This window comes from Bacillus rossius, chromosome 1 (genome assembly GCF_032445375.1).
Source record: "Bacillus rossius redtenbacheri isolate Brsri chromosome 1, Brsri_v3, whole genome shotgun sequence".
In the NCBI taxonomy this organism is placed as follows: Eukaryota; Metazoa; Arthropoda; class Insecta; order Phasmatodea; family Bacillidae; genus Bacillus; species Bacillus rossius.
This window is the reverse complement of record NC_086330.1, coordinates 19,807,810-19,830,283: the sequence shown is the minus strand read 5'-3', so window position 1 is coordinate 19,830,283 and position 22,474 is coordinate 19,807,810. Positions and strand designations below refer to the sequence as shown.

The following is a 22,474-nucleotide window of genomic DNA, read 5'->3' as shown; positions in this document are numbered from 1 at the left end:
CTTGCAATATGGCGGGAGCGCTACATAACTCCTATTGATTATTTTCAAGCAATGATAATCGGTCTTAGTCTATTGGGAGACTTCAACAAAAACACAATGTACATTCCTATAAAATTTCAGAATTTCCCTCGATTTACATGCGATCCCCGCATCAGATTATGACTTGGTGACAATGGGACCACCTCGAGAATATACCCTTTCAAACAAAAAATAATAATTTTGAAAATCGATCCACAATTAACGGAGAAATCGGTGAACATACATTAAAAAAAAATACATACAGTCGAACATAGACCCTCCTCTTTTTTTTTTTTTAAGTCGGTTAAACAGTAAAGAGATGGTGATCCAAAAATACGGTGAATGAATCTTTATAGCAGCAACTGCTGTCGCTACATATATTTGAAGTAATAAGCCCGATAGACAGATCCGTTGAGATGGTCTTGTGTCAAGTTTGAACAGGTTGTGACTTATCAGTCGGCTTCCAGAGCCGGAAGAGTGAGGTCGTGTTTACCGTGTCTGTCGCGCATCGTGGATAGAGACCCGGAAATTTCGCGGATTATTTTGGCCTCGGGATAGAATTCAAAGTCTTGTGTTTGCTCAATCTATGTTTGTTTTCCCGTTGGTTGATTTATTAGCGTGGGGCCCTTGTTAATTGGCATTAACTGATGCGTATGCGTATGGGGCATGCATTTTTCGCGAAAAGATTCCGAGAGTAGATGAAAGTTAAAACACTGTAGCATTGTCTGTGTTTCGTGATTGGGTGAGTTTCTTTCAGGGACATGTATACTGTTACAACACCAATAACAGTAATTCAGTGCGGAAGCAAACGCTTCCTGAGTAGCTGAGTTAAATAAGGCAATTTAGTTTCTTGCAGGTGGCCGCCAATCACGAAGAAGAAACCGCTGATATGGGTATAGCTTGTTACAGTCTAATAGGCGTTCAGATTTTTTTCACGAAAAATGCCTGCCCCTACGTGATGCGCTTACTTCTCTCTTAGCTGGGCATCGTTGGCTCACGGTCGTGTAGGGGCGTGTGTAAGTGTACGAGAGTGTGAAGATTTGGGTTCTAACTTGTGACTTTATGAACGCGCGAAATTTCCGTATCTCTAATCACTAGAGACCTGAAAAATTCGCGGATTAATTGACCTCTAGGATAGCCTCCATTATCCTCTGCATTTCTCAAGCAAACACGCGTGTTCATTGGGTGCTAACTTGTGAGGCGTCTCCACTGGGTAGCTTGTGATTCGAGGCTTCTTTGGTCAATAGTCTGTCATTTGCCCAGAGAGATCCAGTTAACCTGCGAGTCAATAGCAGAACCAGCAGAATTGTTCACATGTTTGAATTTTAGCCTATCATGAAATGAATCCGCGAATTTTTCCTGTCTCTACTAATCACGGATGTCGAACAACGCGACAATTTTCGAATCAGGGACCAGAAAAATGGGTCGGTGGCTTCCTCCATCACGACCACGCGCCGTGCCACGCCTCGCTTCTGGTACGCGAGTGTTTGGTTCCTGTCCGTCCACATCCAGATATGCTTCCTTAAAACAATTCACCTGAGATATATAGCATTTTCGCTTCCAAAAATTGTAATTATTCTCCCTAGAAAATTTAAAAAAAAATTATTTTCAAATAGAAAAATATGTCAATCTTTGACTTGATAATTTAACTGATGAAGAGTTATCTTTAATATTTAAGTAAGGTTGTATACGATGTTGTAGTTTACGTACTTTTACTTTTTCCTTTAAATTTTAATATTTGACTTTTTATATATAGATTTTTTTTCTTAAACAATGTTATACTTTATCTGTTATTTAAACTAATAGCTCTTTTTAGATATAAACTTTTTGACAACGAACGTAATATTTCTTAAGTTATGTTTATTTATTTATTTGTCAACTGTTATAATTTTGAAAAAGGTTCACATTAGTCAAATTACCGCAAGTAGATTAAAGTAAATAGATGCACTAACATACTGGCTTGCTTTTGTGATAACTAAATTTTCCTGATTAATTTAGTGAAATGAGATTAAAATGTAAAAAAAAAAATTAAAAAATATTTAGTTCGTAAAATGTAGCTACGATGATTTCCAAAAGTTTAGTCATTGCTTCAGGGGGCATCGTGGTCCAAGAGCTATTCAAAGCACACGAACCTAGGAGTATTTCTATATTTATCTTCATTCTGTCACTTATCTGCAGTGAAAATTTGCGCATTCGAGTGTTCCTGATGTCTTTGACCAGTTTTATTTTGGCCACCGGCGTGACAAATTTTATGAGCGCTGAGTCGGCATCATGGCGTTCAGCGGCCAAGGTGACCGAAACACACCTGACAATTGTGCTTTTAAATGCAGCGGTCGTTTTGCAGCGACGCATCGATACGCTGCAATGTGAATTTTCCCGACTAAGCCTATAGGAATGGAATCTGGAACCTACGGAAAGATAACTCACCGTCTAAAAGACTAGCCCCACCTAGCTCCAGATTAACTAATTTCGAATACAGGTTTTAATTGCGACAATTTTCCTTGCCATAGTTTGATTAAATGCATTTCACAGGAAAAGTTTATATTGAGCTAAGTGTGAGATGTATATTTTTAATCTTCGTAAAAAGAGTTTCTAATGCTAGTAATATTTTGAAACACAATACAAATTTTAAAGTTATTCTACAAATTAAATTAAAATTCAAGCAATCTGACACGTCTTTTGGGAGACAATCAAAATTACATGTTAGGCCTATAATACAGTGTGCCGTATTACGAGTGATGGTAAAGTAGATTTTCAGGGGTAAAAATTTAGTTGGACACAACTGAGTTAGGCAAAAAAATTTACGAACTACGAAATTCGACAATGTGAAGGTAGAAAAAAAATGCACATAGGCACCGCGAATCTATTTAATTTTAGGGAAACTACTGGTCAGTAAAACCCCGTCAGGTTAAATAAAGTCAGGCAAAGCGCTGTATTAGGATAAAAAAAAAAAGGTTTAGGGAAAATGAAACAGATAAAACGCAGACAGGCAAATCGCTTTTAGAGGAAACGTAGTTGAGATACTAGGGAGGGCCACTACAAGTCCTACTCCAATCTCCCCTTAGCATTCCTAGGTGTGTTATTGTTTTGTTTTCCCTGTGGCTTTTTTGACGTGACAACGTCTAATAAGTCGATGAACGCCGGCTGCACGCACGAAAAAGTGTTCCGTTGCACACATTTTCCCGTTACGCACATTGTCCCGTTACGCTGTGTCCCGTTACGCTCATTGTACGCTTGCGCCGCATCTATCTATCTTCCTCTCGATTGGAACAACAATCGATTTGACTTTTTCGAGGCACATTAAACTTGAAACACTCCCATTCGTTTCCTACTTTTCCTATCATCGTCCTATCCTTAACAGAATAATACAGATTGGAAGAATTTAAATAGCAAACATGTATAAAAGTTATAGTTAAAATAAGCTCTTCGTTAAAGTAATAAACATATATGAATTAATGAGTGCAAATAAAAGTAAATTATCAATTAAATTGTAGATTTCATTTCACTCCTTCTCTGTATCCATACAAAATAGTGATAATTCAATAAAATGATTCAATTTTATTCATAAAAGTATGCAATCATTTCATCGATGTTTTGTTATGACGTTCTCACGTTAAACTATCGTCCGTAAACCGACTTTACAGACAACCAATTTTTTTTCTCTTTTCTCATTTGTGTCTTCCTGACATACGTTTATTTCTGTTGGCTCGTGCTACTCAACGTAAAACATCCATTTAAATTCTTGCAGAAGCACAGCACAATGTCACTGCCATCAAAATCTTAAGATAGAATGCTCTTAACCAGCCTTCTTTTACGTGTCGGAACAAGGTCACAGTCGACGCCGCGTGACGCAACCGACGGTTTGCCGCAACTTGCCGCAACTTGCCGCAACTTGCCGCAACGCTCGGCGCTACATTTCTGAGAATTTATTCACGCGGGAATGTCGTGGAGGCGTTTGGGCTGATGTCACCCGATGCGTTTCTGCCCCTGCTGCTAACACTTACTCAGCGTTTTTTCCCGCTCAACATTCTTTCGAACTCTTTTCGTAGAGGTCTCTCACTCAAGAATGCACTAAGTCACCGAGAGAAAGGTTTGTTTGCCTCAACAAAATATTTGTTTATATATGGCGAAATAAATATATTTTGTTGATTCAAACAAATTTTTTGCAGTAGGAAAGATTTTGTTGACCCAACAAAATGATTTTGTCAACTCAAATGTATATTTGGTTAGTTGTAACAAATTATTTTTGTTACTTACTGAGTTTGGTTAAAATAACAAAATATTTTGTTCCACCAAGTAAATATTTGTTTCGCCATATATAAACAAATATTTGTTTGATTCAAATAAACCTTTTTCTCTGTGATAGGGACGAAGCCGGGGAGGGGGGGGGGGTGTCTGGGGATCCGGAAAGAAACGCAAGCAAAGACAGAATGAGAAAATTAAAGCAACATATGCCTCACGCACAGAAGCGGCGGGAAATGTGCTTCCACGTAATCTATATTTAATGCTGCTTCGCATGCATACTTTTGACTCGTTTTTAGCGAAATCATCAATCATTTTAAATAAGAACAAAGTATGAAAGACAATGAAGTAAAAATCTAAAACATATAAAGATTTAGTTTTCTTTTAACAAGCAAAATTATTACTTGAATTTCCTTGTGTGAACGTTGGAGTTCTAAAAAGTCTACAAATCCTTGAGATTTTAGTGTGAGAACCAATTCGTATTTTAAAATTCAACTATAAAGAAAACTTTCCCATAAAAAGATACAATGGTTATGCTGGACTCCCGCCTTCACAATATCCTGGCTACGGACTTGCACTAAGTAATGTATCAAAGTGGTAATTAATTGATCTAGAAGAAATCACAGTGTAGAAACTGGCAACTACATAGAATTTGTCTCTGTTAGAATGTTTAATTCATTCTAGTTCGAAACTTGTGAGCATAAAGACTAATACGAGAAGTTGCATTAAAAGCTTGAAATGAACTCGCTAGGAAGAACCGTAAAACATGTCATATGAAGCGAGTATTGTCAAACAAAGACGTCAACAACACATCAATAAGGAACTGGTTTTAAAATTAACTATAGTAAAAAAAACGTTTTTCTATACAAATGGGAAATGGTAGTGGGAATTCATCATCGTTTTTACTTTTATTATACATTAACGTGGCAAAGATTGCACACACAAACTCTTTAACTTATTATCTCCACGGGGAATCCCAGATTTTGGGGCCAGAAAATCGTGTGGTCATACCTCTACTAAATTCCCTTAGTTCGTGCACAATCTAATGTGAAATTAAAGCTTCAAAGTGATGTTCCCAAGCAGAGGTTCTAATCTTGAGAAATGTCTTCCCCCCCTTTCCCCCACACCCACACTTCTAATCGGTGCGTTTTCTTCAGTCTTGCATGACGTTGTACACATATTTCTTACTACATATGAAATATTCTGACCAATTTATAGAATTAAAGATCAAGTCAAATTTGAGCTTGACTTTTAACCTATAAACATGACGTGTTTCTCAATAATAAACCAAGGTGGCGAATCATCATGTCTCCTTGGATCTAAGTACAACCACACTTGACCCCGGAAGAGAATGTAGGTTAAGTTATCTGCACACACCCGGTAGCGACAACGGAAAGAGTTTCAAACAGCTTTAGACTTCTTTCTTTTTCTGGCTCACATTCGGGAAGTCGTGGGTACTATCTCGGCCACCTTAAGTGTTTTTCAACCCCAATAGAATGACTGTGTAGTTACTTAACAGTGAACGCTAGTTAAGAACTTTCTGGCGGAAATGAATATAGTCAGTTGCTTGAGTGAAATTTTGTCCCCCCCCCCCCCCTTTTTATTTAATTGAGATATTTGAGTTTTAATTAGGATTATGCAAGGCTTTTTCATACAAAAAAAAACGCCAGGGCAGAAACACGTCTGAGATTCCATCCATGCATCTGTACACATGTCCCATCAACTCAAGTGAATTAACTAGGGCTTAACGTCTCGTCCTCGTCGGGGTGGTAAGATGAGGATGGACCATTAACGGAATTAATGGCAACGTCCGCCCCGTTTCCCGCTTGGGGATCGACCCCGGGTCGCCTTGGACAGCGAGGGAACTGCCCATTCGTCCACACCGCGAGCGAAAATAAGTAGATAAATATGATTATAATATAAGTTCTATGTCACAATTAAAGTCTTTCCTTGCCTAGCAAGCAGGGCATGCGCGTCCATATAGGCGAACTAGGCAACCGCCTAGGGCACCAAGTAGCTGGGGGCGGCGCAGCACGACACATAACAGCTTATATAATATGTTTAACGATTATTGAAACTATATTATAATAGATTTTTGTAACAGTTTTGAATGTTTATATTGATATAAGTAATTATTTAAAGTCCACGGTGATCTGTTTATAATTTGTAATAAGTAAAAATGTAAAAAAAAAACACAAGCCTGCTTACATTTCATTGTTGACAAAATATTAGGCTTACGTGATGTATTTTGAGGCAAGGAAAATTTTTTTGGGGTGTCTGACGGGTTGGGGGGGGAGGTGCATTAGGTTTTTTGCCTAGGGCGCCAATTTACCTTGCACCGGCCCTGCTAGCAAGTATGCTGTGTTGTACAGTGATTGATAGACGTGTTTCATAAACAATCATCATCATAGATTCGGTTGTGTTGGGAAAGCAGTTTAAAAGATTGCACCACTTTATAATATTTACAATATATTTATTTAGGGATGTTTTATAGTATAACTTGGTATGTTCATACAGTAGCTAATTTGTCACAATTTTAAATCACAATATCGCGATAGAAAGATTTCGCGTGTATAATCGTTTTCTCTGCTCGTTTTGAGTTTTTAGTACCAACCTGTAACTCCTGCAAGTAGTTAGTTAGCCATCAACGAGAGTTATGACTCATGCCCTTGACATTACCCTGTCATAAACACGCAAAACCGTAGGGTGTTGAAACATTTGACACAAAATGTAAACTAAACACAGAAAGCAAGAAGCTAACAGAGTCGCAATAGCAACCCGAACAAAAAAAAATTACTTCCAAAATAACTACACGTTGTTGCTACGAAACTGCCTGGCTTCGAGCAGGGAGTGGCCACGTCTGTATGATTACATGGTAACTGGGCGAAGCCATCTTTTTCTTCAGCTAATTGTTGTGCCATATTGGTTAGACGCCCAAAATATTTGCATTGTGGAAACAGATTCGATTTTTGTTTTTATAAAAGTGACTGTTTTAACGACAGATATTCGAATTCATACTTACTAATCATCCGCCAGACGTTATCGGGCACCTTTTCCGCAATGTTTTGGGCGCAACAATATGGCGACGGCGAGGTTAAAAAAGTGACTCCAACAACTACGTCGCAGCATGCCGTCTGCTGACAGTAGTTCCCGACTCCATGGCTTCGTGCGGGCCGTGTAGTTCAGACCGCAGCCGCACGGCGCGTGTGTGTCCATGTTCTCGCGCCTAACCGACACGCCCTGTGGCGCGTCGCCGGGTGAATGGCGCGTTTGAAATAACGAAGGAACTAGTTCTGTGCATTGCCTATTTTTTGTTTGTAAATGGAACAGAAATATTCGTGTAAAATTACAGATGTATGCACATTTGTACATTTACGTGAAAACGAACTAAAAAAAAAAAAAAAAAAAAGTGGTCGCAGTAATACTGGGTTCGGATTCTTACCGGGACATTTATGCTTCGTGTTAAAAGTTATTTGTAAACCGTTCCCCGTACAGCTTTCCAGTATTAACTGCGCACATTAATAAGCATAATAAAACAAAATAAAGTCAAGTTTTTTAATATTTATTTTCTTATTCCATGGATTTTAAACAAAATACTTGAATGGAACATCGATTAAAATATAAAATCATGCGCCATTTTTCGTAAGAAATACTCAATATTATCTCGAAAAAAAGTATTTCAGCGATAAAAAATAACCATATTCTGTACGAAGTTATGTTTCTCGTAATATTAAGAACGTTTTTTTGGCAAAACGAACAGAAAATATTTTTTTCTGTGTTCGACACTACAGCAATTTCATATGTTCCCTCCTTTTTTTTACTTTTAAATATTGTCTCTAAAATATATTTTTTTTTTCAAGCGTCAACTTTTTTTTAATTTCCTGGTAGGATTTTACTGATGCAGAAATAAATAAATAAATAAAATAATTGAAGCAAAATTATACCAATATAAGTGTGTCAGTTTCTTATATACTTATATATACGATTGTAAAAATGTAGTGCTAGAATAAATTAATTTAAAATAAAATATCAGGTTGAACATAACCTATTTGCTGGAGATAACCTTGCATGCAACGTATTCAGTGTAGAGAAGTTGATGAAAAAACTCAGTCTTTATCTTTCGTTTGAAATAATAATTGCGTAACAATTTATGCTCAAGAATGTCTCTTTATTCTAATGTCACACGCTGATGAACTTCAGGCTATGTCAGTTTTTGGGTTGTATGTATAAGGTAGCCGAATCAGCACTTGCTCCGCTGGGTGTGGGTATGGTACAACTAGTATATTTCTACGTAGGACACATCCACTGAATACTTCTTGGCAAAAACCTCATTCGTTCCCGAAGCACCCGAGAACAAATGACATCGGCACTGGAGACGGTGAGGAATGAGACCATGAGAGTGGAGCTCTGACGTTGTTTTCGTCATAACACGCATGGATTGAGACTGCGCAGGGGCGTATCTGAGTCGATGAGGCGGGATGATAAGTGCGACACTCGCTGGTGCTCCTAGCGCGGTGTCGCTTCTAGGCGCAAGTTTTCTCGTTGAGCACAGGACAACCATGAGTAGGGACTGGAAAAATTCGCGGTTTCGATGACCTTCAGGATAGACAACACAGTCCTCAGTATACTCGGGAAAATAACGCCTGTTCATTGGCTGCTGACTTGTGAGTCGTCTCAACTAGTTTGTTTGTGATACGATACTTCTTTGGTTGAGCATTTCCCATTGGCCCAGAGTCGTCCAGATGAACAGTGAACCAATGACAAAAGCAGCTTTAAGGTATATGTATTTGAATTTTAGCGTATCGCGAAATGAATCCGCGAATTTTTCCGGTCTCTAACCATGAGATCTGAGCGTTAACCACAAACATTATATGGCGGAGAAATGAAGATAAAAAGGTGTGATGCAAGGTCCTTGAGTGCTTTCAAGAATTTTCGCAGGAATTTTCATGCCTAAAATTTTTTTTTCCGAAAACACGCGTTTTATCCATTTTCTTTCTTCATGCAATACAATTTATAAACGAAATATCCTCCTTCAGTGTTATAAACAGACACCGTCGGATATATCGAGCAGTTTAGGCGTCTTATTTTTCTGAAGCTCTACACACCGTTAAAAAGTTTCAAATTCAAATTACGAAGAACGCTGGTTGCATTTTACCCAGGGAAATTTACGACTATCTGCGTAAATTTATTGACACTGAGTCAACTTATTTTGAACATGAGTCCAAAAGAATATTCCTGGTATTTTAACAAAACATTAAAAAAAACTTGTTAAGTCTACAGTAAGAACACTCTTCTTTTGTCCACGCATCTGTGTTTACGTTTGTTTAGAACGAAACATCAAATTGGAAGTTTTAAAAAAAAACGGCGTAGGTTCTAACGAAGATTCAGTTATTTGAAATCACGAAGAACTCTTCATTTACTTTGAGTTAAATTCTTCGTTGAAAAGTCCGTACATTTACTGTACTTTCTAGCTGTGCAGGTAAGAGAGGCCCCGCAACGTAGAAATCGCTCACTTCGCTTGTCAAGATAATTGAGAGAGAGAGAGAGAGTACTGGGCGTCGGCTAGAGCCTGCAATCGAGATAAGACGACATATAGAATGTTTATGATAGGAGATTAGAGGGGTACACGGACTACGGGTAGGTTACACAAGCCGAAATTGTCCTTGAGATACGGCTGTGAAAACAGAAGCATTAGAGTTCTGCGTCAGAGTAGATGCACTTACAAAAGCTACGGCACTATTTAATTTTGTTTTTATTTAGAAACGTATTTGGCTTCATCTACTCAACGTAAAACATTTTCCTGTCAACCACTGCACAAAACTCCACTTGAGTCCAGCACTTATTATCAGCACCTTTTCCAAATGACGACACATCACAGCAGCAGCATCAAGAGGGAGTGGTAAGTTAAAAGAAAGGGGGGAGGGGGTGCAATATCCCTGATTATTAGCCCTTCCATCTTAGATTTTTCTATCTTTTTGCTATAATTCTAATTTTGAACTATTTATCCCAATTTTGTGGCAAGTCAAGGCATAGATGGTATCTCCCAGGCCTTCTCTGCCTTGTTGCATCCACATGTTTACTAACTGGCTCTAGTATGTAAGCGCCGCGAGGAAATAACTTATTATTTCACTTGGGTGACAACAACATTCATGATAATCACACCAATTCTCAAGTGTTGACTTCAACAGAGTATCAAAACATTTTAAATCGTACGATGGCTTGGACTAACCCCCTGAAGTTTCCAGATTGTTAATACAATTCACAGGAAACCTAACAAGATATGCGATACGCTCACATAACTGTTACAATTATAGCCACAATAACGTTTACGATTTTTTTTTTTTTAGAAATTTTTAAATTGTGGAGTTAAAAAAGTTGTACGTTAAATAGAAGGAAAAGAGGCCCACATAATTCTTTGCCCCCGGGACATTGGTTTCACGCCATCCTCTGTCTCCTGCACTGTTGATGCATGCCCATTGTGGCCCGCGTGGCTGTGCCCAGGGTTTCCCCTGTGTCTGTGCGGATTTTACCTGGGCCCGACTTAAAATAGTTTTAGTCTAAATTTAAGATAGGGGAGTTAGTCGGGTCATAAATCGCTGCCACGGCTGGCCAATCCCCGAACAAAGAACGCGATACGTGCATGTCCAATCCCAGCACGACTAGAAGTCCGGCCTGAGACGCGCCTGAATCCCTCCCTAGCCCGGGCCCCAGATGGCTATCATCTCACTGCTTTCATGGTGCAAGACACTACTTCGGCCGTGAAAACTAATCACTACATCTAACAAACAGTAATTTACTTTAGCCCTTTTCATCTACTAAAAAACTATAGTTCAAAGACGAAAACCTTCAAAGTATTCTTAAACGCTTTTCGTAGACTGTCACCACTCAGATATCCTGAGCAGTTTCTACATCGCGTGGTTTATATTGAAATTATGCACACCGTACGTGGGCCCGGGTAAGCGTAGACAAGCACCATTCGTTGCGATGTGGCACCTCTCTCTCTTTCTCTCTTTCTCTCTCTTTCTCTCTCTCTCTCTCTCTCCCAGATACACATGGGACGGTATTCCAAGACACAAAAATATGTATTTAGGTGTTGAATATGCTACACCTGTAACCTAACCGTACTCCCAGTGAACGATAGGACACGGCCAGTCACTTAATTTTAGTGAACGGATTTTGGGGCCCTATCCGTTTGCCGTTCTGTTGTCCAAATTCTGCGCATGCGCAGAGCTCACTTTTTCGTTGATTTCATCCAGATGGCGGACCCCGGTCTGGCGCCATTAACTCGTATATAGTCACTTTCGTGATCATTGGGGGACATAACAAGTGTGTTGGTGTGCCGAATTAAACTTTATGATAGCGAAACTATCCTGGAATACATTTTGTATACGTTCGTGGTCAAAAACAAGAAATAATCACAACTTAAAAAGTACTTGAGAAAATTAGAAAAAACCTTTTTTTCGCGCGATGTGCTGATATCTCTAGCATTTTTGCCGCAACAATTGTGTCGATGGTTGCGCAACGTCCGCTAGAACCAGTTCCTAGCCTCGCGCAGGGCACACCCGTTTATTAAAACAGCTGCCTATACGTGCTACGTGTTACCTCAGTGGGATTCGGTTTTTGGATGGACGCGTTCTGGAATACGGGTTACGGTTGGGTCCCGACGAGCCCTTAGTCGTAGTCAGGTTAGGGAATGAAACGTGGGCGGGTCTCCGGGTCTCTCGCCCCCTCCTCCCCCACGAACCTCCTGGTGGGCACGGCAGCTCGAGGTTGGCCGGCTCGGACGATGACCCGGCCTCGACCGCTCATCGGAGACTCGGAGAGAGCCGCTGGGAGGATGCCATCGTGCACCTCCCCCCCACCCCCACCCTTCCCGACACGACGTTCCTCTGGCGGCGGTAGCTCCCGTGCATCTCGTCGACTTCCACCACCACACCTCTGACGACGAGGACTGAGGCAGGGGTGGCTAACGCCCGGGGCCCGGCGAACAGTAGCCCTCGCATCGGGGGACGCACCACAACGCCGCAATGCCAAATTGACCACAACGCCGACAGCTAGAAAACTGCTGTGTACCACAACGCCGAATTACCACAACGACGAAATACACAAACGCCGAAAAATGTCATTGCAGGACTGCCACAAAGGTTAGGTTAGATTAGACTAGGTTAGGTTAGACTAGGTTAGGGTAGGCTAGGTTAGGCTAGGTTAGGTTAGGCTAGGCTAGGATAGGCTAGGTTAAGTTAGGTTAGGTTATATTACGCTAGGTTAGGTTAGGTTAGGTAAGGTTATGTTTGATTGTGGTATTTCGGCGTTAAGGTACATTTAAGAAACACACACAAATTCATTCAGTTGTTATTTCAGCGTTGTGGTACACAGCAGTTTTCTAGCTGTCGGCGTTGTGGTCAATTTGACATTCGGCGTTATGGTATTTCGGCGTTGTGGTAACGACTCCTCGCATCGGCCCTTCTGTCACTAACGCAATCTGTACGGATAAAAACGTAAATGTTCGTTCGTTCAAAATCTTAAATCTCAGAATTTTTTTTTTTCACCGATTGCTTTGAAATTGTGTCACAACGTTGCATTCGAATCCGCGCGTTTTTTTTTTTAATGATATATTGAGAGAGATAGAGAGATAAAGTTAGATTTTATGTATAAAGAAATATAGTGAGATTAATAGAGATACGAATATAGATAGATAGATAGAGAGAGAGAGAGAGAGAGAGAGATGCTTTGTATATCTGTAACTACTACTTCAAACAAATTACAAAAAATTAAAGGCATGCCAGGCATTACATAGTAGTAATATAACATTTTTTGTCATTAAACCGTAGAATATTATTAAGTTATACAAAGTGAACGTGATTTATCAAAATTAAGTAATGTCAATCGGTCGTTATTGTTATTATTTATTTTATTTTTTAACTTACAAATAATTTAGGAAAACCATACCTGAAATCTGAGGTCCTGTTTTAAAGAGTTTTTTTTTTTTTTTAAATTTCCCGCCTTTTCTCTAAGGTGGTATGGTAGGGCCTCTCTCCAAAATATCAGTCTTGCAAAAGTAAATAGTCCAGGGCCCAGCGAATTCCGTGTCGACCGCTGATTTGAGGAACAATACTGGACGAAATACATCTTGCAATTTCTGCATCAAACCACCCAATAAAGTTGGAGAGATAAATCTCATCGGAATATCAAAGTTGATTTTTGACATAGCTCGATGGCGAAAGGGAAAACGCAGCACCGAGAACCTGAACTCGAGGAAGTAATTTTTTCACGCTCCGACCCAGCAGGGAGTTGGAACCCGACCTTCTGTCCACCGGCCAGAATCTCTAGCCACTGAGCTAACATGTTAGCTCGCTAAACTATTAGCCACTGAGCTAACAGGTTTTCTCTCTAAACTATTAGCCACTGAGCTAACATGTTAGCTCGCTAAACTATTAGCCACTGAGCTAACAGGTTTGCTCTCTAAACTATTAGCCACTGAGCTAACAGATTAGTTCGCTAAACTATTAGCCACTGAGCTAACAGGTTATCTCGCTAAACTAGTAGCCACTGAGCTAGCAGGTTAGCTCGCTAAACTATGGTTAATTTATGCTTTGCGCAATAAACGGCACCGGGATTCGAACCACGGCTGTTTCGGAGCGCGAGTCCACCTACGCACTATGTCACGCCGTGGTCCCCGGGTGGACAGGGGTCGCGTGCTGGGTCTTCCATAAATTACCCCCCCCCCCCCCCATACCCGTAGCAACGGAAGGAATGTTTGTTTGCTCCGTGCATTAGCGGTGCATCTGCGAGCCACTCTCCCAAGCATGTGTGTGCACACGTCAACGTTTCCTTAACAGCGTTTACGTTGCTTCTTAACGTTGCGATTGTACTCTGATTTCCCACCACTTACACGCCCATCCACAAACCACCCCCCCCCCCCCCACTTTTTTTTTTTTTTATACCAAATCATTACCATTTCTCCCGGCACACACCGCAAAGTAAAATCTCTTTAATCCGGTTGTGATTGTCGAACGTAAATATGATTTTAATGGGAACACCAAAGACAAATTAATATAGAGCACAATGACGTTTAAAACAAGTTGTAAAAAAGCTGCTCTATGGGGTAATAAAAATAAAAATGAGTGTTGTGTTTTTTTTATATGGGGGGGGGGGGGGGTCGCATCTAAAATCAACGACAAAAACTCTTGAAACCACTTTTAAATAAAATCCAAACGCTAACGTCTCGATCGATGCCGAACCGTCGAACGCCGGATTAAAGATAGCCAACTGAATTGCAAAAGCATTGGCCGGGACGTTAATTTCATTGCACCTGACACAGCTGAGGTATGGTATCAGCTGAGGTATGGTGTAGAGATCTGATAAACACTTTTCCCATGCGCTCTTTATTGAAAGACAAGAATATTAAAAAATTCTAGGGAAAAACGCTTTTTTTTTATTTAATCAAATATTACGTTTACATGCATGAACAATATTGTCATGTTCATTTAGTGAACACGTGTCATGATATCTACCCTGCATCTATAATATTCTTAACTTTTTTTTTGCTATATGAATAACATAGCTGTCATAAACCTCAAGCAATGTGACAAGACTACAAAAAAACATTGAACTCATAATCTTACATCATAAGACGTCACCGTAAGATTTCTGTAAATACAAGGTGTGTGAATGATAAGGGAAAAAAAACAGAGCTAAGTTGTTTCAGGTTTTCGGGAATTTATTTTGCATCGCAAAACTTTGTCTTGAATGTTTCACAATTCGACAACTAAAACACCCACAAGTTCAATTCGTACAAGCCCGAAGTGTACAAGTGTACAAGCCGGAAGAAGGCTCGCATTGTTGCTGGTTACTCAAAATACATACAGATAGCAGCACGTGTATACATAAAAGACAAAACTGAAAATAAAAACTAGCAATAATATGTTTAGGAGTTTCCGCTCGATGAACTCGCGGTGAAATTCTCAGCAACAGAAAGAGTAAAATTTTTGTGTTTCAGGTAAAACAAAACAATAGCATGACGAAATTAATTTTTTCTCGTTCTGGTATCGAACCATCGTGCGAAAATGATAGGAGTAAAATAAAATTCAGCACAATCTAGTCAAAACGCGCATTTTCTTATTTATTAAATACTGTTCTCAAATTACGACGAAGCAGGACGTCCAGAGATTCTTATTGGCCGAAAAAAAAAAAAAAAAAACATACAAGGTTTTAGCAATTACATAGAATTCAGCAAGAGTTAAAGTTGCATCAATTGTTATCGCAATGTGCGATTGTAGGATTGTAGCATAGTCAAAATTGAATTACTGGGAGTGTCAACTATTATGTAATACTGTATTAGTACGAAAGCAGACAGGCCCGTGACGCGTGTCAGGTTCGGAGTTGACATGCGGCCCCGCACGGCCACTGACGTCACGCGCCGTCCACTGACGTAAGGCATGCCACGGGTGCCTGGCCGTATTACAAGGGTCGTCGCTACCCCCTCCCCCCTCCGCTACCCCGCGCAATGTCCTTCCTCGACGCTGTTATCTATCGCTGAGCGGCCTTTGGGGATTCCGTGGGCCACCGCGCGGAGTGGCGCGAATAAACACCGCCTTTCTGGATGCTTCGGGCGTCGGGTCGGCTCGGGATGACGCGACTCGTCACAGCTGCTCTCGTCGGTTCGAGAAGGGTGCCCCAGGTACTTAAGCAGTTCCGAGTGAGTTCCGAGCGAGTTCCGAGACTTCGGGGAGTTCCGCGAGCGAAGAGAAGAGCGACATCGGCGGAGGAGGGTGAGAGATCCCCACCTCGAGAGTGGCGCGTCGCGGAGCGACGGGATCGAGAGAGTGCGACTGAGTGGCGCCAGACTGTTTGTGTGAAAGGCGCGAGGTAAGGGGCGAATCATTGTGGAGCCTAGCTCCAGTGAGGAGTGCGAGCTGCGTAACTTGACAGACATTGAGTGACTTGCGAATAAACATTTTTAAGTGTCAGTGATTGGTGACAATTTTTAAGTACACATATTTATTAGTAATTTTAATATCAAACGAACCCAGTTTTCCCCACATTATAAATCGTAACAGAATTATGCTTGTAAAAATCTTACGTTGATTGTGTCCGGGCCTTTAGTCAAATACACTAGGGACTGATACCGGATAACTCCAAGATTTCTGTGGGAAAACTTGGCGTTGTTTTCGTTTCAGTCCGATAGATGGCAGACGGTACGTCCAGTATGAACCATGTAATTGTTTAATGCATATGGTACGAACATTATGATTACGAAAATAACTTTCTTATTTCTTACAAAAAACGTATTTTTAAAACTATACAGATTCACGGGGGGAATAAACCTCGAGTGCTTCGAATTTCTTAAAAAGAGGTTAATCGTTTGACATCAGATAAATTTGTCCATAAAATATTTTCTATAGCTACACCTCCTGCTGCTAGGTTATCTTTCACACTATCGCCAGTGTTGTTAGTATATAGCTGTCCGGTGTTAGTCTCGAGTGTATTTGCTCTATTGGTCAGAGTTGATGGCTGGCGAGTCAAAAGGTGTCGCGGAAGGCAGGGGCGAGCCACCGCAGATTCGTGTCTCGCCTGGGCCTCTCTCTCCCCGCGGCTGAGGGGTCCAAACCGGGGAAAGAAACTTACAGCTTTGGTGATCTTGATCTTTGGCGTGGGCAGCTTGCGGCCGCCCTTCTTCTCGGTGACCATCTCGGTGAGGAGGGGGGGGGGAGGTGACGTCAGCGATCCTTCTGGTCTTCCGGGCGGGATGTGCGGTCCTCCCTCAAGCGGAAGTCACATGGCATCCGCGCTCTCCTTGGCCTTTACATCGGGTCGCTTACCCGCCAGCTCGGGTGGACACGGAGATAACGTGCGGTAAAACACTGAACGTCCTTCTGGTTTGTTTATTTATCTACCTTTTCCCCGATGCACGCACGGCTCATTCCACGGGTTCGAGATAGCTCGGATTTTTCATCATTAAAATATGAGTGTAATGTATATATATTTATTTATTTTTAAATTTCGCCTGCACACATGGAATAAACTTTTTACTAATTGATCAATGCTAGTTTATTATTGGCTGATAGTTCTCTGGTTCAGTTACCCACCAGTTAGTTGAAACGTAAAAAAAAAAAAAATTGAGACGAATTTACACCCGACACGTTAAAAAAAACACGCGTGAAATAAATGCAAGATCGCAGTTTGTTTGACGGACTCGGCGTGAGCAGCTGATCGGAATGCGACCCACCCCGGGCGGACAGCTCGAGCGCACTGAGCCGGACTGCCTCCCGCGCGCCACCTGGTACCGCGGCCGTCGACGTCACCTTGAACCTCGCCTTTTTCCCGCTCCGCGGCGCGCGCATTCCGCTTCGCCTTTGTTTCTTTCAATCCCCCCTCCCCCCTCCCCTCGCCAACCTTCATCACCCCTCCTCGACTACCCATCCTAAATGTCCGCGATGACGCGATCGGAGAGGACGACGACGACGCGACGAGGTTTTTTCTTCGTCGAGCGGACTGACCTCAAAAAACGCGTTTACTCGGATACCGCGCGCCAGCTGACCCGCGCGTGTTTACCGCCATAACTCACGCTCTCCTTCCACCGCGAGCGTTTCGCAACGCGGAGATAACCGTCGCGCGGACCTGTTTGCGTGCCGTGGAAACCTGTTGCACGGTGGCGTTCCCCCTTCCGTTCCTTCATATTTTTCTTTTAAGCTAACGTTGCACGGTTTAGCACAGAAACGTCTATAGGCACGCCCAACGTTGCCTTGGCACCACCACTAGGCAGTACACATTTTTGTACTGGAAAAATTACTTGCAAATAGGTTTTTTTTTTCCCCTAAACCAACAAAAGTATTTAAAAAAAAAATTCTGACCGAGCCTTTCAGTACTAGTCAGTGATGTGTAAACATTTAATCTTGCTAACAAGCAAATTAGTGTGTTTTCATTTTGCCCATGTTACAAGTAAACTTCTATCTATCGAAAAATCGACGCATCCATTAAAGGACCTCTTCTTAGATGATTTTAAATCTCAAATTTAAGAGAAGCGGTACATTTTTAGACTGTGGGTCAATTTTTCGTCATTAGCCGGCACGATAAGCCTTAAAATGAAGGGTAAATCATGGAATTTGATAAAGGAATAAGGAAGATCTCACGGACCGACAAAAAAACAGGCTAGAGAAATAATGTATAAGATACGCTAAAGGCGAATAAGTTTATCTGTTTCCTTTTTTTTTCCTTTACTTTATTTTTAGAAGAGTGAAAATTGCTAAACCACGTGTTTTCAGAGTAATGTTTAGGGAAAAACACACGGTACAGATTCTTGAAAACACTCAGGGGACTTGTATTACACCTGTGTCTTCTTTTCTTTGCCGAGGAGAATGCGCGCCAGTCCAGTCCGCACCAGCCTTGCGTTAGAGGCGACGCCGCACTAGAAGCACCAGCAAGCATCGCACTTATCGTCCCGCCTCACTTACACAAATGCACTCGAGGTTAGGCGGGCCCCTTAATGTACGTATAATCACATTAAAATACTAGACCTACAACACGGTAGTGGGCAGGTTGGCGCAGATGAACAGGCGGAGTATGGCCACTAAATAAGAAGTGCGATTGAGAAATGCCTACACCAAAAATTAAGTTTGAAATATAAACACAACATTGAGAATTTTTAAACATGATAACTTAAATAAAATTATTGATTAAACAAACATCCTTAGTTTAGAATTTAAGGAATGGTGTATTAACGGAGTGGCGTATTAATTACAATTGCAAAATATTATAATTTGGAATCATTTTTGACAATGTTGAATTATCTTGGCAACAATGAAATCAGAATGGCTGACATGTGCACACGTGCATAAGTGGCAAAGTGTGTAATCGTTTTTTGCGATTCAAAATGAAGTTATAATTTTCAACACTCATATTTTGCGGCTATGCAGTTTTTTTTAAATTTTTTAGACAAAAAATAAAGCATTTTAACATAGCGTTTTGTTTATTACGTAATGCAAAACAGATAATCTGAAATATGTATATTGAATATAACCAGCAACGACCGACCACAGAAAAAAAAAATCAAGGTTGCACACGTTTACTTTCGAAAAATTTAACGACCTTTAGGTTGCAAGGTTGCTTGTAAATACCGCGCAGTTCTCTGATTTCCAAAGAAAATAAAAGCGTTAGTTACAGCTCTTTATCTTCCTTGTTTCGTGGCAGTGGGTTTCAGATCACATGTATTGCCGATGACTCGGTGACAGTAAACCAACACGAGTCACTCACAGGGACAGGAACTGAACTAACGACCGTGACCAGGGCCGGATTTAGGGGAGGGCAACCGGGGCGAAAGCCCCGGGGCCTCCACAAACGGAGGGCCCCCACAATAGAGACTTCGGAAAAAAAAAATCTTTCAAATTCCACAAGTAAACACTAGTAAACATCTTTTCCTTTGATATTCTTTTTTCGCTGTTTAACCTTTACCTACAGTACTTTGTACATACATGATTATATTATTGTTAAATATTAACATAAATATTCATTAACACTAAAATTTAATTTCATATAGTTCTGGTCTCCGATTATATTTATGTATATTTTTTAATACTAAGAGAATCTACTTGATTTCACAATAAATTATTTATTGGAAAACTCGACTGAAAAAAAATTGTTAATTTTATTTGGAAAATAATTTGGGGCCAGGGGGCCTCCGCTCCTCTGTTGCCCCGAGGCCCCCAGACCTCTGAATCCGGCCATGACCGTGATAGTCTGGCGCTCGCGAAAACAGTGAACTTCAGTACCTGCCATTAAATGCCTGAATGATTCTGCAGTTAACAAGCCGTTTCAGCGTTCAGCTTATTTTCGAATCGGTCGCCAGAAATGTAGCAAACACCTCTGCAGAGATCAAGTCCTCGACTGATGGTCCGTCGCAATAATAATAACAAACACGAGCTTTCGAAACATTTTATTTTTATTACCTATAATATTTCTTGTAACGGTCATTATTACAGTGTTACGCCACAATTTATTTTGATGCCACAGCTGTCCCCAATTCGTACGCCTTTTTTCTTTACAGAAACTACAAGAATTTCAGCATGGATGATTTTTTTTATATAGAAAGCGTACGCAGAATTTCATTTCAGAGAGGGGTGAGGTTTAGATTACCTCTTTGCCCCCTGTTTGCTTTTTTTTTTCCTTTAAATTCTTTACATTTTTGGGTGGGAATGATATATTTTTTTAAGAGTTCTCTTGGGGGGGGGGGGGATAAAATTCCTTCACGTACCTCACTGGTTGCAAGTAACCAAATCTGAAGAAAATAATTCTTTTTTTCCTAAAAGTGTTGCCGTCTGTGTGACTTCATCACAATAACATATAAATCAATAAATGTTTAGACTACTGGTTTTTTTTTATTTGTTCCGGGTCATGACGAATACGAGCAGACTACAGCGGAGGAGCCATAAGATCTCGTGGAGCTCAAGTGCAAAGATATCACGGGTTAGTCTGGCGCGCGGTGGCAAGCGGCGACTCGCTTGTTTGGTAAACACAAACAAGTGAACTAGTTCCAAGGCAGGATGATATAGAGAGGCTGTTACGTAACTCGTGCGCCATGTGGATTGGAGTGCCGAGGTCGGGGACCGTGGCTGTGTTGGTGAGGCGGGATGATAAGAGCGACGCTCGCTGATGCTTCTAGCGCGGTGTCGCCTCTAAGCGCAAGGCTTCTCATCGTGCATAGATGAGGTTTCAGAGTTAACCAAAACATTATGTGGCGGAGAAATGAAAATAAAGATTGCTTTCAAGGATCTGTACCGTGTCTTTCATGCCTAAAAATTATTTATTTGTAACATACACGTCAACAATTGTGAAACTTTAGCGGTGTGCACGAAATCCAGTTAAATAAAATACATAACCCAATAAAAATAAACATAAACTCGCTTTAAAGAGGGACAGGCAACAAAAATCATTAACATAAACAAATAAAAACATAAAACAAATGGGACTCATCCCGAAAAAAAAAGATCAATTATAAATTACAAACAAAAATGCCTGTATTAAATTGTGAAATTTTGTTAAGTGAAATGGGGATTTAATCTGTAGATAAATTAATTATTATTTAGAAGAAGAGCGTTTTAGCCTTTTTCACTCTTCTCAAAATACAGCTTAAAAACGAAGTACGGAGACCGAAGTACTATTCCTAAATTCTTTTCTAATTATATTCTCTAATGAATTATATCATAACAAATAAAGAGCTTATCGACCATGGCTACATACAAATAGTTAATCATAAATTGCATAGCAAACGATTACATTCTTTCAGTTCATGCTAGGATTGAAATACAACTTGGCCTTTAATTATCTCAAAACTTATATCAAATATTTCTTATTGAAGTGATAAAACTATTTATTAGCTATAAACTATAATTAAATAATTGATTCAATTTTAATCTATGGCAAAAATACACAACAGAAATGCAATGCACACGTACATAAAGTTCAACAGCAAGCAAATTGGCTACAAATGGTGGGGGTGAGTGCCCTCTTGAGACACACCACCCACTGAAGTGACTGTTTTTAATGTGGGACAAGTATGCCCACGTTATCACTAGACGGGACCCAGAACGAGGCCCTTAATGGAACTGCAAGAGATTGGGTGTGGTCGAAAATATTTTGTCTCCTTCAAGTATCACGCTTTACTGTTGATAGAGGAAGTTAACACCAATTGCCCTACCATCGCTTTCACCCTTTCGAGTTTAGTAATGACCAGTGTTTGCAATATAATAAAAAATATCCATTATGCTGTTCAATTAATATACTAATGTAAAAATACATTGTATAGTATATTTTAATATTTATATTTTATAATAATATGTGTGAAAAAATTATTATTATAAAATAAAGGTTAAGCGTAAATAGGTTTTATAAAGCTATCTAAATGTGTGCTAAATACGTAACAGAAACTAAAATGCGTGCAAAATTCGTTACCAAAATATTTATTGCACTGATTCTCAAATAAAACCAGCTAGTTGCTTTGTCAACTGGAAAATGGAGCAAGAAACAATAACAGACATTTCCACTGTCTACAATATGTAGGTACAGTGTCGTAGAACTTATCCGTCATCAAACCACAGTAAATTGGTCCGTACATTTTTTTAGTTATGACGCATTGACATGTCCGAATGCACTGGATTGTTCGTAATTCGTCAATCTGTGAGATTAATTGATCGAGTTTGAAGTCATACTTCCAAAAGAT

At 40.3% G+C, this 22,474-nt stretch overlaps 1 protein-coding gene across 2 annotated transcripts in view; it reads right to left on the bottom strand.

Moving 5' to 3' along the window:
- LOC134532845 (myogenesis-regulating glycosidase) overlaps nt 1-22,474 on the bottom strand; it is an 80,010-nt gene that overhangs the window by 35,072 nt on the left and 22,464 nt on the right. The window contains exon 1 of one of the 2 annotated variants that reach the window (XM_063369842.1): nt 16,888-17,526. The exons of the other annotated variant lie outside the window; for it this stretch is intronic. Within the exon in view, the coding sequence (XP_063225912.1) occupies nt 16,888-16,950 (63 nt within the window). The 5' untranslated portion in view covers nt 16,951-17,526. Of the gene's footprint in view, nt 1-16,887; nt 17,527-22,474 lie in introns of those variants that run through there. 2 annotated transcript variants of the gene reach the window in all.